Source organism: Delphinapterus leucas, chromosome 6 (genome assembly GCF_059928025.1).
Source record: "Delphinapterus leucas isolate spDelLeu-1000000601 "Yukka" chromosome 6, BTC_Dleu_Yukka2, whole genome shotgun sequence".
NCBI classification, from domain to species: Eukaryota; Metazoa; Chordata; class Mammalia; order Artiodactyla; family Monodontidae; genus Delphinapterus; species Delphinapterus leucas.
Window position 1 is genome coordinate 88,630,186 of NC_143134.1, and position 19,427 is coordinate 88,649,612.

The 19,427-nt window shown below is 44.5% G+C and overlaps 1 protein-coding gene and 1 pseudogene across 2 annotated transcripts in view; both read left to right on the forward strand.

The window, feature by feature from the left end:
- The window catches only part of LOC111188012 (olfactory receptor 13C7-like), a 104,585-nt pseudogene that overhangs the window by 64,373 nt on the left and 20,785 nt on the right, over positions 1–19,427 (forward strand). The window lies entirely within an intron of this gene.
- On the forward strand, positions 6,497–18,841 carry LOC111188014 (olfactory receptor 13C7-like). The gene is given in 3 exon segments (XM_089913392.1): positions 6,497–15,538; positions 15,970–17,340; positions 17,343–18,841. Coding segments are annotated over 2 exon segments (855 nt in total). The 5' UTR covers positions 6,497–15,538; positions 15,970–16,571; the 3' UTR covers positions 17,429–18,841.

Consider the following 19,427-nt stretch of genomic DNA (forward strand, 5'->3'; position numbering starts at 1 on the left):
AAGACAACCCAATTTAAATACCTTCACCAAAAGGTGTGTCAGTGGCTAAAGAGCACATTAAAAGATGCTCAATATCAGTAGCCATCAGGGAAATGCAAATTAAAACTACAATGATATACTATTGCACAACCACTAGAAGAACTGTATTGGAAAGACTAATAACACCAAGTGTTGGTGATGATGTGGAGAAATTGGAACTGTCATACATTGCTTCATGGGTATTTAAAATGTTACAATCACTTTGGAAAAACAGTTTAGCAGTTTCTTAGAGTTAAACACATCTGTATCATATGACCCACCAATTCCACACAAAGTTGTGTGTATAAATGTTAAATAGCAGCATTATTCGTAATAGCCGAAAACTGGGAACAATCCAAATGTTGATCAATGAGTGAATAGATAAGCACAATGTGGTACAACCATACAATGGAATACTATTCTATAATAAAAAGAAGCAAACTACTGATACATTTTACAACTAATGAACCTCAAAAGCATGCCAAGAGGACCTTCAAGATGGTGGAGGAGTAATACGTGGAGATCACCTTCCTCCCCACAAATACATCAAAAATACATCTACATGTGGAACAACTCCTACAGTACACCTACTCAACACTGGCAGAAGACCTAGACTTCCTAAAAGCTGTGTGGCTGTCAGGGTCTTGGTGCTCTAGCTGGGTGTCAGGCCTGAGCCTCTGAGGTGGGAGAGCCAAGTTCAGGACATTGGACCACCAGAGACCTCCCAGCCCCACGTAATAGAGCTCTCAGTCGGCAAAAGCACTCCCAGAGATCTCCATCTCAATGCTAAGACCCAGCTCCACTCAACAACCAGCAAGCTCCAGTGCTGGACACCCCATGCCAAACAACTAGCAAGACAGGAACACAACCCCACCCATTAGCAGAGAGGCTGCCTAAAATCATAATAAGTTCACACACACCCCAAAACACACCACCGGGCATGGTCCTGCCCACCATAAGGACAAGATCCAGCCTCATCCACCAGAACACAGGCACCAGTCCCCTCCACCAGAAGGCCTACACAACCCACAGAACCAACCTTACCCACTGGGGGGAGACAACAAAAACAATGGGAACTACGAACCTGCAGCCTGTGAAAAGTAGACCCCAAACACAGTAAGTTAAGCAAAATGAGAGGACAGAGAAATACACAGTAGATGAAGGAGCAAGGTAAAAAACCACCAGGCCAAACAAGTGAAGAGGAAATAGGCAGTCTACCTGAAAAAGAATTCAGAGTAATGATAGTAAAGATCCAAAATCTTGGAAATAGAATGGAGAAAATACAAGAAACGTTTAACAAGGATCTAGAAGAACTAAAGAGCAAACAATAATGAACAACACAATAAATGAAATTAAAAATTCTCTAGAAGGAATCAATAGCAGAATAACTGAGGCAGAAGAACAGATAAGTGACCTAGAAGATAAAATAGTGGAAATAACTACCACAGAGCAGAATAAAGAAAAAAGAATGAAAAGAGTTTAGGATAGTCTCAGAGACCTCTGGGACAACATTAAACACACCAACATTCAAATTATAGAGGTGCCAGAAGAAGAGAAAAAGAAAGGGTCTGAGAAAATATTTGAAGAGATTATAGTTGAAAACTTCCCTAATATGGGAGAGGAAATAGTCAATCAAGTCTAGGAAGCACAGAGAGTCCTATACAGGATAAATCCAAGGAGAAACACGCCAAGACACATATTAATCAAAATATCAAAAATTAAATACAAAGAAAAAATATTAAAAACAGCAAGGGAGGGCTTCCCTGGTGGCGCAGTGGTTGAGAGTCCGCCTGCCAATGCAGGGGATACGGGTTCGTGCCCCGGTCCGGGAAGATCCCACATGCCGCGGAGCGGCTGGGCCCGTGAGCCATGGCCGCTGGGCCTGCGCGTCTGGGGCCTGTGCTCCGCAACGGGAGAGGCCACAACAGTGAGAGGCCCACGTACCGCAAAATTAGAAAACAAACAAACAAACAAACAAAAAAAACCAGCAAGGGAAAGGCAACAAATAACATACAAGGGAATCCCCATAAGGTTAACAACTGATCTCTCAGCAGAAACTCTGCAAGCCAGAAGGAAGTGGCAGGACATATTTAAAGTGATGAAAAGGAAAAACCTACAACCAAGATTACTCTACCCAGCAAGGATCTCATTCAGATTCGACAGAAGAATTAAAACCTTTACAGACTAACAAAAGCTAAGAGAATTCAGCACCACCAAACCAGCTTTACAACAAATGCTAAAGGAACTTCTCCAGGCAGGAAACACAAGAGAAGGAAAAGACGTACCATAACAAACCCAATACAATTAAGAAAATGGTAATAGGAACATACATATTGATAATTACCTTAAATGTAAGTGGATTAGATGCTCCAACCATAAAACATAGACTGGCTATATGGATACAAAAACAAGACCCGTATATGTGCTGTCTACAAGAGACCCACCTCAGACTTAGAGACACATACAGACTGAAAGTGAGAGGGTGGAAAAAGATACCGCATTCAAATGGAAATCAAAAGAAAGCTGGAGTAGCAATTCTCATATCAGACAAAATAGACTTTAAAATAAAGACTATTACAAGAGACAAAGAAGGACACTACATAATGATCAAGGGGTCAATCCAAGAAGAAGATATAACAATTGAAAATATTTATGCACACAACATAGGAGCACCTCAATACATAAGGCAAATGATAACAGCCATAAAAGGGGAAATCGACAGTTACACAATAATACTAGGGGAATTTAACACCCCACTTTCACCAATGGACAGATCATCCAAAATGAAAATAAAAAACACAAGCTTTAAATGACACATTAAACAAGATGGACTTAATTGATATTTATAAGACATTCCATCCAAAAACAACAGAATATACTTCTCAAGTGCTCATGGAACATTCTCTAGGATAGATCATATCTTGGGTCACAAACCAAGCCTTGCTAAATTTAAGAAAATTGAAATCGTATCAAGTATCTTTTCTGATCACAACGCTATGAGACTAGATAACAATCACAGGAAAAAAACTGTAAAAAATAGAAATACATGGAGGCTAAATAATACGCTACTAAATAATGAAGAGATCACTGAAGAAATCAAAGAGGAAATCAAAAAATACCTAGAAACAAATGACAATGAAAACACGATGACCCAAACCTATGGGATGCAACAAAAGCAGTTCTAAGAGGGAAGTTTATAGCAATACAATCCTACCTCAAGAAATAAGAAAAATCTCAAATAAACAACCTAACCTTACACCTAAAGCAATTAGAGAAAGAAGAACCAAAAAAAACCAAAGTTAGCAGAAGGAAAGAATCATAAAGATCAGATCAGAAATAAATGAATAAGAAATGAAGGAAACAATAACAAAGATCGATAAAACTAAAAGCTGGTTCTTTAAGAAGATAAACAAAATTGATAAACCATTAGCCAGACTCATCAAGAAAAAAAGGGAGAAGACTCAAATCAACAGAATTAGGAATGAAAAAGGAGAAGTAAAAACTGACACTGCGGAAATACAAAGGATCATGAGAGATTATTACAAGCAACTATATGCCAATAAAATGCACAACCTGGAAGGAATGGACAAATTCTTAGAAAAGCACAACCTTCTGAGACTGAACCAGGAAGAAATAGAAAATATTAACAGACCAATCACAAGCAGTGAAATTGAAACTGTGATTAAAAATCTTCCAACAAACAAAAGCCCAGGACCAGATGGCTTCACAGGTGAATTCTATCAAACATTTAGAGAAGAGCTAACACCTATCCTTCTCAAACTCTTCCAAAATATAGCAGAGGGAGGAACACTCCCAAACTCATTCTACAAGGCCACCATCACCCTGATACCAAAAGCAAAGATGTCACAAAGAAAGAAGACTACAGGCCAGTATCACTGATGAACATAGATGCAAAAATCCTCAGCAGAATACTAGCAAACAGAATCCAAGAGCACATTAAAAGGATCATACACCATGATCAAGTGGCGTTTATCCCAGGAATGCAAGGATTCTTCAATATACGAAAATCAATCAATGTGATACACCATATTAACAAACTGAAGGAGAAAACAGAAAGGAGAAAAGCCATATGATAATCTCAATAGATGCAGAAAAAGCCTTTGACAGAATTCAACAGCCATTTATGATAAAAACTCTCCAGAAGGTGGGCGTAGAGGGAACTTACCTCAACATAATAAAGGCCAGATATGACAAACCCACAGCCAACATTGTTCTCAGTAGTGAAAAACTGAAACCATTTCCTCTAAGATTAGGAACAAGACAAGGTTGTCCACTCTCACCACTGTTATTCAACATAGTTTTGGAAGTTTTAGCCACAGCAATCAGAGAAGAAAAAGAAATAAAAGGAATCCAAATCGGAAAAGAAGAAGTAAAACTGTCACTGTTTGCAGATGACATGATACTATACATAGAGAATCCTAAAGATGCTACCTGAAAACAACTAGAGCTAATCAATGAATTTGGTAAATTAGCAGGATACAAAATTAATGCACAGAAATCTCTTGCATTCCTATACATTAATGATTAAAAATCTGAAAGAGAAATTAAGGAAACTGCCATTTACCATTGTAACAAAAATAATAAAATACCTAGGAATAAACCTACCTAAGGTGACAAAAGACCTGTATGCAGAAAGCTATAAGACACTGATGACAGAAATTAAAGATGATACAAACAGATGGAGAGATATACCATGTTCGTGGTTTAGAAGAATCAACATTGTGAAAATGACTGTACTACCCAAAGCAATCTACAGATTCAGTGCAATCCCTATCAAACTACCAATGGCATTTTTCACTTAACTAGAACAAAAAATTTCACAATTTGTATGGAAACAAAAAAGACCCCGAATAGCCAAAGCAATCTTGAGAAAGAAAAACAGAGCTGGAGGAATCAGGCTCCTGGACTTCAGACTAAACTACAAAGCTACAGTAATCAAGACAGTATGGTACTGGCACAAAGACAGAAATATAGATCAACAGAATAGGATAGAAAGCCCAGAGATAAACCCACACACATATGGTCACCTTATTTTTGATAAAGGAGGCAAGAATATACAATGGAGAAAAGACAGCTTCTTCAATAAGTGGTGCTGGGAAAACTGGACAGCTGCATGTAAAAGAATGAAATTAGAACACTCCCTAACACCATACACAAAAATAAACTCAAAATGGATTAAAAACCTAAATGTAAGGCCATTACACTATAAAAGTCTTAGAGGAAAACGTGGGCAGAACCCTCTATGACATAAATCACAGCAAGATCCTTTTTGACCCACCTCCTAGAGAAAATAAACAAATGGGACCTAATGAAACTTAAAAGCTTTTGCACAGCAAAGGAAACCATAAACAAGCCGAAAAGACAACCCTGAGAATGGGAGAAAATATTTGCAAATGAAGCAACTGACAAAGGATTAATCTCCAGAATTTCCAAGCAGCTTGTGCAGCTCAATATCAGAAAAGCAAACAACCCAATCCAAAAATGGGCAGAAGACCTAAACAGACATTTCTCCAAAGAAGATATACAGGTTGCCAACAAACACGTGAAAGGATGCTCAACATCACTAATCATTAGAGAAATGCAAATCACAACTACAATGAGGTATCTCCTCACACCAGTCAGAATGGCCATCATCAAAAAGTCTACAAATAATAAATGCCGGAGAGGGTGTGGAGGAAAGGGAACTCTCTTGCACTGTTGGTGGGAATGTAACTTGGTACAGCCACTATGGAGAACAGTATGGAGATTCCTTAAAAAACTACAAATAGAGTCGCTATATGATCCAGCAATCCCACTCCTGGGCATAAATCTGGAAAAGATGAAAACTGTAATTTGAAAAGATTCATGCACCCCAGTGTTCATAGGAGCATTATTTACAATAGCCAAGACATGGAAGCAACCCAGGTGTTCATCAACAGATGAATGGGTAAAGAAGATGTGGTACATATATAGAATGGAATATTACTCAGCCATAAAAAAAGAATGAAGTATTGCCATTTGCAGCAACATGGATGGATCTAGAGATTTTCATACTAAGTGAAGTATGTCAGACAGAGAAAAACAAATATGATATCACTTATATGTGGAATCTAAAAATAATACAAATGAACTTATTTACAAAACAGAAACAGACTCACAGACATAGAAAACAAACTTATGGTTACCAAAGGGGAAAAGTGGGGGAGGGGGAGCGATAGATTAGGAATATGAGATTAACAATATATACTACTATATGTAAAACAGATAAATAACAAGGATTTACTGTATAGCACAGGGAACTATATTCAGTATCTTGTAATAATCTATAACAGTAAAGAATCTGAAAAAGAATATATATATATATACACATACACACACATTATATATTCATAGACATATATACATACATATATATATATCTGAATCACTTTTCTAATACACCTGAAACTAACACAATATTGTAAATCAACTATAGTTCAGTAAAAAAAAAAAAGAGAAAAAGAACTAGAGGAAGAAATTGTAAAAAAAAATTGAACTAGAGGAAGAAATTGTAAAAAAAAATTGAAAATATAGTGTAAGAAAATGAAAAAAAGTTCAGATTGCTGGGTCCTACCTTTGCAGATGGTCTTAAAGATCAGTGTTTTGGTTTTCTGTTTTAAATAAATGCTCTCCATGTACCTCTGATGTACACCAGTCTTGCGAATCACTGACCCCACTAAACCATCTCTGGTTTAAAGGTAGAGAAACTGAGGCCAAGAGAGGTTTGTGAATTGCTCGTGGACCTGAAGAAGGGGTGCTTGTTTTCTACTTGGTAATGATACAGTGTCCAAAAGAGGTTATCTCAGGATGTCAGGAATTAAGGGACGCAGAATCAATTTTAGAGAAAGGCTGCTTTACTATCAGGGAGTACAGAATTTAAAGCTTGGCAGAATCTTCAGATATTAAACCCATCAGGTCCTCTTCTCTAACCCACCTGTTGTTACAGGGGTCCTGTCTTCAGGAGGTGATTTCTTGGCTTCTGTTTGTACATTTTGAATAATGGTGGGAGTGCTCACGGCCTCCAGTGTTGTTGTCGGGAAGTCTGGGCTGTTAATTAGAGTTCTTCAGGGACCTGATATGTGCCCTTTTCTAACTTATCCCTTCCTCCCCTGGTCCTAAGTCAGCCTCCTGGGCTCATGCAAAACACATCTGCTCCCTTGCTACAACAGCAACCTTCAGAGCTTTTGGAAACAGTTGCCTTGTTCCCTCACCCCTCCTCCCTGCCTCCTCTATGCTCAGCCCTCTTTGCATCAGACTCTTTTTTCCTCCCATCTGGTGAAGAACTAGCTGTAGAGGTCACCCGGCACTACCCAGGGTCCCATGTAGGCTGGGTCTGTTGCTTGCCAGTTTACCAGGGGCCAGGAGAAGTGACTGTATTCTGGGTGTAGAGGGCTCCAAAGTGCAGCCACAGCTTGCAGTGCACAGAAGCTGCAGCTACTCACAGTGTCCTTGCCTGCCCTTGGGGCTCAAGGAGACGAGGGCTGACTCTCAAGGCTGAGACTCAGCCCGGTACCCCAGCCCGGAGGAGATGGCGCTGCAGGGTGGGCGGGCAAGCCTTGCCGAAGCCCTGGGCCAGTACCCCCTTCTCTGTGCTCCATACTGCTCTCCAGAGGGTCCCATGATGACTCTCTCAGTTTAGAGCTGGGTTGTTTTGGGGCCAGGCCCTATCCCAGAAGCAAAAGTTTGGTGAGTTGATAAAGTTTGGTGAGAGGCTCAGAATTTAGACTTCACCTCATAGATCCAATTAGACAATGTTGTGAAGTCTACCCAAAACTCCCCTCTCACTAGGAATGGAAACCTCAGCTTAGAATGTTCTCTAGCCAGGTAATCAGAGTTCTCCCGGGCTTTGATCACAATTGGTCCAAGAGCCGACAGTTGGCTCTGTCATTGGCCCTAAAAAGAGCCTCGAAGGGAAAAAGAGCTGGGCCTCAGTGAATTCAAACGTTCCTGGGAACTTTGGACAGATTCCTGGCCACCTAGGCATCTCCTCCCCTCCACTGGGTGACCCAGGGTGCTCTCTATCTCTCTCTCTCTCTCTCTCTCTCTCTCTCTCTCTCTCTCTCTCTCTCTCTTTCTTCCCCCCGCCTCCCTCACCCTCTCTCTCCCCCAACAGCCTGCCCTCCACTCTGAACAATCCCTATGCTACAAACATGTCATGTGTGCCAGGCCTTGTGCCAGATACCAAAGGGTAGGGGTGAGTGGGTGACACGATGGCCAGAAGTGAGTCTTTGCCTTCAGAGAATGTCCAGCAGAGTGGGAACATCCAGAGACTGAGGCAAGACTGAGAATGTCACAAAGCTGTCCAGGGGGCTGGTCACGGGAGGAGCAGGCAGAACTAGCCCAGGGTGACAATAACAGGGATGGAGGAGAGAGTGGCCCTGGGAGACGTTTAGGAGGAAGAAATGATAGGATTTAGAGATAGATCTGGGGTGGGACATGCAGAAGAGAGGAAAATGAACAATGGGTAAATTCCCAGATCTTGTGAACGGGAAGAAAGACCTGGAGGAAGTTAGGAGGAGAGCCTGTCTGGGCTGGTGGAGGTAGGGTGGCTACAGCGTTGTCTCTGACATTTCTGTGTACAGTTTCTCTACATCTTTGTGCCCAGCTCCAGGCTGGTTACTAGAAATAGAGATATGACTAAGAGATAGTTTCTGTGATTGAGGGAGTTTACGGCCAGTTTGATTTGTTGTATTTGAGATAATGGTGAGGTATTAATATTAATATGGGTTGCCATTAATTTACAACTGTTTTCTTAATCTTATCTAATGCTCCCCAAGCCCCATGAAGTAGGTACGAGGGATACTTGGATGTAAGCAGGTGGAAGGACCCTCCTTCGCTGGGCTGCAGTGACTCGTATTTGGGATGTCTAGCATCTTTGACCTCTGCTCTCTAAATGCCAGGAGCCTCCCCCTCCTTCACGCTTGGGCCTCCTCAAGGGTTAGGGGATGTCTTGGGGTTCATGGAGGACAGTGGCACATTTGGGCCTCATGGTTGAACAGGCACTGGACTGTCAATCAGAATCTGAGTGGCTCCTGCTGGTCCCTCTGTGGCAGAACTCTCTGTCCCCCAACTCCAGGGGGGACTGCCCCGGGTCTGTCACAGGGACTGTCCCTGTGACTCAGCTTCAGCTCCCACAGGCCAGGCCTCTCCTCACTACCCGCTTTCTTTGTGTTACTCTGGTTTCTCCTTCCTGTTCTTCCTTCCTTCCACCAGCTGCTGACTCTGTCCTGGTGTTTTGAGTTCAAGCTCGTAAGAGAACTAAAGGGTTTGGTTACTCATCATCCAGTATCAGCCACCAGACAGCCCATATGCTGACTGCCCCTGGGACAGGGGTCCACTGGTCAGTCAGGTGAGTCCTGTGGCCAGGGCGCCTCGTGGTACAGAGCATGGAAACAATGTAAGGGACCTCAGAAAGAGACTGTGATGCTTCCTGGAATGAAGCAGCGAATCAGGCAAATATTGTTTAGACGATCCAGCGTTCAGACATGAGAAATTATACACTTACCTCTCCCCTGAGTGCTTGCTGCATGAGTGGGCTCCCCTCCATGAAGGGGCAGTGCTTTGGTCCCTCTCCCTTCCCCCCCTTCCCTTCTCCCTCTTCAGGGAAGTTCTGTCTCTCTGACCTTTATAGCACCTGATTCCAGCCCTGGCATTATCTCAAAATGGTGGTGGTTCTTTTCCACCTTTACAGAGAATGTGCTGTTACTTATGACTCCCAACAGAATCTCAAAGTGTTTTGATCAGGGATCTGGTTACAGACCTTATGAATCTCGTGGGGTGTCACGTCCACATTTGTCCTTAGAAAGCCACGATAAACAGATGCCTCCCAGGAAGTGCTGGGGTTGGTGGAGTTCAGACTACCCCTTTGGTCCAATTATCTATGGCAAACTCACATTTACACACATACACACAAACACACTTGTAGAAAGATTTCTGATACACAAAGCTTTCTCTTGGCCGATTAAAACCCAGTATTCCCTTGGCTGGTCTGTCCGAGCCTTCCCTAGACAATGAGGAATAATGAGAAGCATCTTCTGCAATACCTCAAATTTCAATGCCCCGAGCGAGACCCTACACACTGAGTTAGTGAGAAGCCTAACCCTGGGCTACTCAGTGTGACAGAGGGCAGCGTCGGCATCACCTGGGAACTTGTTAATGCAGATTCCTGGGCCTTTCCCGGGACCTACTAAATCAATCTCTGTGGGTGGGGCCCAGCAGCCTGCACATGCACCTATATGTGTGTGCGTGTGTGCTTCTGTGTTTCCAGTCTGTGTTTTAACAATTCCTCTAGGTGATTCTGATGCATGCTACTGTCTGAGAAGCACTGGTCTATCTAGACTTTTCCTAGGATTGGGGTCCCAGTTATTCCTTCTAAGGAATCCAGGAGGAAGGAGCGTGTTTTTTTATGCAGGATCAGAACAGCTGCCTGTAATTCCTCTGCTCTGGAGACAACTGCTCTTCCAGTCCTTGCTTTCCCCTAACTCTTGACTTTTGACCCTTGACTGTCCACACCCCTGTTGACCTCCTCTGGGTCACTGGTCTCTGTGGCCTTACTCTCTCCTCTGCAAGCAGCGAACCTTGTTCCTATCCTCAGAATCCACTTGCTCAGAGGGTTCTCACGACAGAGTGGATGGGTCCCTAGTGGCCCAGAGGTCAAGGAAACCATGTAGATATTATGAATTTGCATTTCAGGGGCCCCCAACAATCTTCCATGGCAGTACAGTTAGACTTGTATCTACAGACAGCAGAGCAGTGCTAGCATCTCCAGGGTTCCAGCCACTCTCCCTAAGTGATGGATAAGTTGATGAGTCTCCAGCTGAGACATCTCCCCCATCTCTAGCTGGAAGTTCCTCAAACACACTGTACTCCAAAGTGAATTCATCTTCTCCCCAAAAACCAAAAACTTGGTTGATATTCTCCACTTGGTGGTGTCACCATCACCCAGCCATCACTTGAGCTAGAAATATTGATTCTATCCTCTTTCCCCTGCTATATCCAACCAAAATCTCTTATATTTTGTACTTACCAAACCTTTCTTGAATCTCCCCATCTTCACCACGCAGCCACTCCCCAGTCAATGTTCTTATCTTTGTTTGCTTGAAGTGCTTCCCTGTCTCTTTAGACCTTGTCCTCCTGCCCCCAGTCTTGCCTCGACATTGTGCCCAGAAGGATCAACCTAAGATGCAAATTTCATCATGTTGGACCTTTACTTAAAATTTCTAAGTGCCTTCTCATCCCCTACAGGAGACAGTCCTAACTCCTCAGGATGTCCCAAAAGATCAACTTGGGTCCAGCCCTGCCTTCCTCCCCATCAGCAGCCCCTTTGTGCTCCAGCAACACTGCACTCCTGGTCACTCCTCACTCCTGGGGCTCTTTCTCATTTCTGTGTCTTTGGTTATGCAGCCCCCTCTGCCTGGGATGATTACCCACTCCCCTTCATTGGGCAGATTGACATTCCTCCATTCCAGTGGTGTGCTGGTGAATATTTAACGACTGCCATCTCCAAGTCAAAAAAAGCCCTGATCTGGAGCACTTGATGATTTCTGTGATATAAACACTCCCAGGATGGCCCATGTCTTTTTTTTTTTTAACATCTTTATTGGGGTATAATTGCTTTACAATGGTGTGTTAGTGTCTGCTTTATAACAAAGTGAATCAGTTATACATATACATATGTTCCCATATGTCTTCCCTCTTGCGTCTCCCTCCCTCCCACCCTCCCTATCCCACCCCTCCAGGCGGTCACAAAGCACCGAGCTGATCTCCCTGTGCCATGCGGCTGCTTCCCACTAGCTATCTACCTTACGTTTGTTAGTGTATATATGTCCATGACTCTCTCTCGCCCTGTCACAGCTCACCCTTCCCCCTCCCCATAGCCTCAAGTCCGTTCTCCAGTAGGTCTGTGTCTTTATTCCTGTCTTACCCCTAGGTTCTTCATGACATTTTTTTTTCTTAAATTCCATATATATGTGTTAGCATATGATATTTGTCTTTTTCTTTCTGACTTACTTCACTCTGTATGACAGGCTCTAGGTCTATCCATCTCATTACAAATAGCTCAATTTCGTTTCTTTTTATGGCTGAGTAATATTCCATTGTATATATGTGCCACATCTTCTTTATCCATTCATCCGATGATGGGCACTTAGGTTGTTTCCATCTCCAGGCTATTGTAAATAGAGCTGCAATGAACATTTTGGTACATGACTCTTTTTCAATTATGGTTTTCTCAGGGTATATGCCCAGTAGTGGGATTGCTGGGTCGTATGGTAGTTCTATTTGTAGTTTTTTAAGGAACCTCCATACTGTTCTCCATAGTGGCTGAACCAATTCACATTCCCACCAGCAGTGCAAGAGTGTTCCCTTTTCTCCACACCCTCTCCAGCATTTATTGTTTCTAGATTTTTTGATGATGGCAGGATGGCCCATTTCAAGCTACCAAGAAAGTCACTGAATCAGAGTTGGGAAGAGATGTGCACAATTGCGAGCCAGCGCCAGCACACCACGGACCTTGGCTCACCTCCTCCAGGAGGTCTGGCCCCTGCCTCCTCTGGGCTGCCACATCAGCGTGGGCATTCTCCCTGGCCTGCACTTCCTTCCTTGTTTGGTAGTTTTCTTTTCACATTCCTGTCTCTAGATCGTGGCTCTCGGCACATTTCTGCCTTCTACGTAGTACACACTTAGTAATCGTTTGCTGGATAATGGAGGGTACCCATTTTCTGGACCCATGCCTGTTCTGGGTCACGTTCTGTCCGTGAGCACGTGTGCAGATGATGGGTTGCTGAAAGGACAGTGACTTAGATGGATGCCAAATGAGGATTCAGGAAGAACACGGCAGGCTATTTCAAGGGCCCTGATCCAACAAGTTGAAAATCCAGAGGAGAATAGAGACCCCTAAAAACCACTGCATAAGCGCAGACTTGGGATAATGAGGCTTGACTACAGCACAGGAGAAAAGACTTGGCGTCTGAGTGAGTCATGTTCTGACCAGCAGGCTGCTGGACTCTGTTAATGGGATTATGATGTTCAGAGAGAAGGAAGGGAGGGAGGGAGAAAAGGAGGGAGGGAGAAAGGAAGCAGGCAGTAAACTTCCTCCAGTGCCTTCAACACAATTGGATCTTGGAGATGTAATCCCAGAAGGATACAAAGTTTCTAAACTGAGTCAACTCACTTTCCAAACTTTAAATGACTTCAGGGACTAAAATGGTCCCGAAGAACAGACTGGAATTTAAATGATTTTCTAAGGGCGATGGCCAGTTCTTTGGAGATTGCACCCTGAACACAGGAGACAGGTGGAGGGCAGAGGACTGGCTGGACCCTTCACCTGTCACACATTCCGAACCCTCACCCTGATGTTTCCTACTTGGTATCGCTATTTCTGACATGTGACCTCTTCCCAACTCTTAGGAAGCGGATCCTTCTTGCTCACCATGTCTCTTATAAAGGTAAGCACAGGATTTGATCACACCAAAAGTTTCGTTCGTGCGGCTGCATTTTGGCCGTCAGATTGATTGTAATGGAATGGAGTTGAAAAGGGGAGGTGGAAAGCCCTTTCACTGATATGATGTTATTCTCACAGAGTCAGATAGACCCATCAAACCTCAAATGTCTCTGAGGTCCTCTGCCCTCACCCCACTTTGTGCTGAGGGGAAAGGTCTCGCCTGGGACCCCGCAGTCCTAACCTTCTTCTCACACAGTTGTCTCTTCTTGATTGAGACTGGTGTGTGGGGTGGTGCTGTTTCTTGTTTTGTGGTTAAGAATCCAAAGTCCAGCGACAATAATGAGCCACGATTCTGGATCTCGTGGTGATGACATGGCGGGAATATCTTCTTCACAGGATCCAGGTTTTGGGGAGAGGCTGGAGGGCTGGCTGACGTAGAGTGAAACCCCAGCCTGGGACTCATTTACTGCCCCAGCACACACATCCACCTAGCAGGGCGGCACGTGAGCCACCCTCAAGCTGGGGGCCGTTCTCAGTGCTGACCAGCCTTTGTAGTCAGTTCCTGGCTGGCACATTTGCCCGTGTGAGAGATATATCTGTTTTAAGGCCCTGGGAGAAAAAGGGAGATGGACTCTTGTTTATCTTCATGCTGAAGCCAAGCTATTTCTAGACACTTGGAGGGCTGTCTGTGGAAGAGGGATTAATGTTGCAAAGGAGCAGATTTTGGCTCAGCATCAAAGGGGAACTACTTCAAAGTGCAGTGAGCCTTGCCAGGAAGTACAGCACCCCACATCATTCAGGGAGCCAAATGCAGGCCAGAGGACTGTGAGGAATGCAGCAAGGAGCTTTCCACATTGGAAAGGGAGCAGATTGCGAAATAGATCCTAAGGCCTGTTGTCAGTAGCATCAGAGCGATTGTTTGGGTTGATAAGGATGAGGATGATATAATCACTTGTGTGTGTGACTATTTGCATGACTATTTCCTCTACTAGATTTTGAGCTCTTTGAGGTTACGGGCTGTGACTGTCTTTGCTGTGATCCCAGCACCTAGAATTATGCCTGGCTCAGCACAGATGCTCAATAAATATGTCAACCTGAATTGAATTATTGTGGCACTGACTTGGGCACAACTACAATGCTGAGCACCACCAGAGGAGTGTCTCAGAGCTCCCCAGGCAGGAAGTGCCCCCGTATAATTGAGGCAGGGGCTGGATGACTGAGAGCACTTGAAGAGATGGAGATCTGGGAAGTTCATGAATACTTTCGATACAGAGCAAATAAAACCAAATGCCCAACATCCTCAGTGTCACCTACAGTTTTTCACTGGTCCAGAATAAATCCTAGTTTGGGGAGCTCTTAGAAGTCTGAGGAGAGATTCAAGCTTCCCAGAAAGAAGTCCTGACCGAGCAGGACTCAGGGCTCTGTGAACAGTCTTAGGGAGAAGCCAGTGCCTCTGGTGAGGCAGATGGAGAATGAAGAAAAGAAGGGACATTCAGTCAAACTCTCTTCAACTTGGCCACAGTGCACAAGAGGCTCACTTGAACCCCAAATGTACAAAAGGATCAACCGGAGGTTAAGACATTGGCACTGTGTCTGGGTTAATTCTCTCAACAGGAAACACCAGGGAAGAGGAACTGCAGGCTCCCACCTCCCCCTAAGAGAAGAGGCTTGATTTCCTTTTTTTTCCTCTTGGTTTTCATTTCTGTAGTCTTGTCTCCTGCATGCCTTATTCTTTTTCAATGTGTGCTGGATGTTGTATTTGCAAAATTACTTGTAGACATGATTTAGAGACTGGGTGATATTGCCTTCCTTCAAGGTAGATTTATGTTTTGTTTTGTTTTTTGTTTTTATTTTTTCCGTACACGGGTTTCTCACTGTTGTGGCCTCTCCCGTTGCGGAGCACAGGCTCCGGACGCGCAGGCTCAGCGGCCATGGCTCACGGGCCCAGCCGCTCCGCGTCACGTGGGATCTTCCCGGACCAGGGCACGAACCCGCGTCCCCTGCATTGGCGGACTCTCAACCACTGTGCCTTCCTTCAAGGTAGATTTATGTTTGCTTCTGTTAGGTATTTGGGAGCATCAAAAATTTGGGACCACCTCAATCCAATTTCAGGGCTTGATTTGAAGCTGAGCTATAGCACTTGTAAATGCATGTTTCTTTCTGATTCACTCATTCCTGTGGTGCTGCCCTTTGGGTTCCCTACCAAAGGGAGGAGGTTTAGTTAGGAGCCCTTCACAGTGGGCCTTGCACTTCAAAACCTGTTCCCACCTCCAGGAGGCTATGCGTAGTGCTTCTTGGCCTCTCAGTGGCCACCTCCAGAAGCTGCAAATGCCCTAGTTGAAACATAGCCTCAAATGCTGGATATACTTCTTTGAATTCCTTTTTTCCCCCAGAGTTATGACCCTATGATTCTATGTTGTATTATTTACCTCGCCAGTGCTTTACACAGATATTTTAAATCATTTGCCCAGTTTTCTGTGCTCTAGAGCCTGTGAGCCACAACTGCTGAGCCCTGTGCCACAACTACTGAAGCCCACGCACCTAAAGCCCATGCTTCGCAACAAGAGGAGCCACTGCAATGAGAAGCCCGTGCACCACAACAAAGAGTAACCCCCACTCGCCGCAACCAGAGGAAGCCTGCGTGCAGCAACAAAGACCCAAGGCAGCCAAAAAAAATTAAAATAAATAAATAAATAAATTTATTTTAAAAAAATCATTTGCCCAGTTTTAAAAATTGTCACCTGCGGATGAGTTAATCCACATTAACTCTTCATTCTTACTGAAAACAAGTTAAATACTGATCTCTACTATATTTTTTCTAGAGTCCCTTAGACATGACAGAATTTTCAGAGCTATTCTCCAGTAGCTCAGCAGGGTGAAGATTTTTGCCCTGCTGCCCAGGCACTTTTGGAGTCAGAGAGTGCTGAGATTGACCTCAGAGACTTCCTTCAGGTGATAGATCGGAGGCACCAGGGACAGGTCCAGTCAGACCTCCCCCCTGGTGGGGTTCATTCTCCTGGGCCTCTCAGCCCACCCAAGGCTGGAGAAAACGTTCTTTGTGCTCATCCTGCTCATGTATCTGGTGACCCTGCTGGGCAACGGGGTCCTCATCCTGGTGACCATCCTGGACTCCCGCCTACACAAGCCCATGTACTTCTTCCTGAGGAACCTCTCCTTCCTGGACATCTGCTACACAACCTCCTCAGTCCCTCTCATCCTTGACAGCTTCTTGACCCCCAGAAAAACCGTCTCTTACTCAACATGTTTTGGGCAAATGTTTCTCTCCTTTACCATGGGAGCCACAGAGTGTGTGCTTCTGGGCATGATGGCGTTTGATCGCTATATGGCCATCTGCAACCCCCTGAGGTACCCCATGGTCATGAGCAAGGCTGCCTACGTGCCCATGGCTGCTGGCTCCTGGGCAGCTGGTATCACCAACTCTGTAGTTCAGACATCCCAGGCTGTGAAGCTGCCCTTCTGTGGGGACAATGTCATCAACCACTTCACCTGTGAGATCCTGGCTGTCCTGAAGTTGGCCTGTGCTGACATCTCCATCAATGTGATCAGCATGGTTGTGGCCAATGTGATCTTCCTGGGCATCCCAGTTCTGTTCATCTTTTTCTCCTGTGTGTTCATCATCGCTACCATCCTGAGGATCCCCTCAGCAGAGGGGAGGAAAAAGGCCTTCTCCACCTGCTCTGCCCACCTCACAGTTGTGCTTATCTTCTATGGGACCATCCTCTTCATGTATGGGAAGTCCGAATCCAAGGACCCCCTGGGGGCAGACAAACAGGACCTTGCAGACAAGCTCACCTCCCTCTTCTATGGGGTGGTGACCCCCATGTTCACCCCATCATCTACAGCCTGAGGAACAAGGGTGTGCAGGCTGCTGTGAGGGACCTGGTTCATGAGAAACGCCTAACTGAGTGACCGTCACAGATTCTCAGACTGCCAGAGTGCAAGGCCTCCAAACTCCTCCTTGTCCTCGTGGGGGAGTGGTAACCCAGGGAGGTCCTTCGGTTGCCCGTGGCAACAAGAGCCTTTTCATTTCTGGTGCTGCTGGTTAGTTTGTTGGCTTCACCCAGAGCCATACTATATCATATCGTAGCCTATTTTGCTGCCGAAGTCTGAAAGCCTCTGATACAAGAATTTGATGAATACCCATAAAAAAGTTATAAATATAGTCAAAAGAGACAAACAGAAATTTTGGTGGTACTGAGACTTTCGAGTATTTTGTTTTTCTCTCTGTAGAACTGTTACCAAAAGTGGGGTCCAGCTACTTGCTGCTCAAAAGCCAATAAAGAGGCAAAGGTAGTGGAAAGGAAAGATTGCTTTATTTTGGAGGCCGGCAACTGGGGTTGGGGTGGGTGGCAGACTCCTGTTCGAAGGCCGATTCCCCCTCCACTGACAATCAGTGGGCAAGAGCTTTTATAGGCAGAGGGAGGGGCTACATGCCGAAACAGCACAGTCAGCTCTGACAGTAGTCTTGAAATTGGTCATGCGGTGGTCTGATCAGCGTCATCTTGATTGTTTTAAGTGCAGTTAGTCTTCAGCTCCAGGGTCAGTTTGTTGCCATTTCTTTTGAGGCCAGTTCAGGGAACTGTGGCAGCTTACATCATGGCTACAGCCTAGTCATCATGTAGTTAACTTCTTCCACCTGGTGGGGGCTTTAGTATCTACAAAACAGCTCACAGGATATGGCTCCGAATATCATCTATAGCTCTTGAGCAGGAACTAGAGGCCCTTGACTTTGTTTAATGACTAAACTATTATTTTGTCCTTTGCTTCTGCGTTTTTTCATTTCTCTGATTAAATTTATTTTTTGACTGAAGTTTTTTTTTTTTTACAGATAAAAGGCAGGTGGAGGACATGGGGGAAGGACCATAGGGTCCAGCTCCATTTCAGAACTATTGCTTCCCCTGTTCTGCTTTGGTCTCATCCCGGAGACCTTGGTTCCATCTGATAAATTGGAAAATGACAACTGCCTCAACATACAATAGTGCTCGTTAGCACCATGGCAGACATTCCTCTCGTATGTTAGCACTAGACATAGTGAGGCTTATCTTGAGCTGCCCTTTGTTTTGATCTGATGGACAGTAAGAATATTGTCATGTGCCATGTTCTCCTCTTTGTCGTCACTGCAGGGAAGTCAGAGGCAAGTGTGCCACTCCGCCGCGGCAGAAGTAGAGTGCCGCAGGACAGGGGGCCTGCAGCTCCTACACTAGTGTCCATGCAACCCACATGGCTCATGGATGCCAGTTACATCCAGCACACGCTTCATGAGTATGCCCACACTGAGATGAAACCCCAGAAAGACTGTGGGAAAGCAAATGCAGAAATGTTCTCAACACGCTTCATGAGTATGCCCACACTGAGATGAAACCCCAGAAAGACTGTGGGAAAGCAAATGCAGAAATGTTCTCAACCCTACAACTAATGAGAGCAGCAGTGATGGTCACCCCTTACCTTCTGTGGCACAGGCAAGATGGGCTGTGAGGCCAGTGCCGCTCCCAGAGCTCTATGTCCATGATTTTCTCCCAAGCTCAAGGAACATATTAAAACAGAAGTGAGATTTACTGTATTATAGTGATGATTTTTAATCCACTTTACATTTTTAAAAGTCAGCGATTGCCAAATTTTGGTCCTTTGAGTTTTGTGAGTATGTAACACATTGTTTCCTCTCTTTCTTTCCTCCCTCTTCCCTCCTGTCCCTTAAAGCAGATCCAGGTCCTTGCCTCAGATATGTTTTTGTAGGTGGAAGTACAGTGGAACCATATGGGGGATGGTCCAGAGAACTAAAACAGAATGCCAGAGCTGGCATTCAACAGTTCCCTTCACTTTCTTAAAAGCCTAAGCCCATTAAAGAAACTCATTTAGATGTCCTGAAGTGGAAGGGAAAGATCATCTGTGAGATGAAGGAGGAGAGATT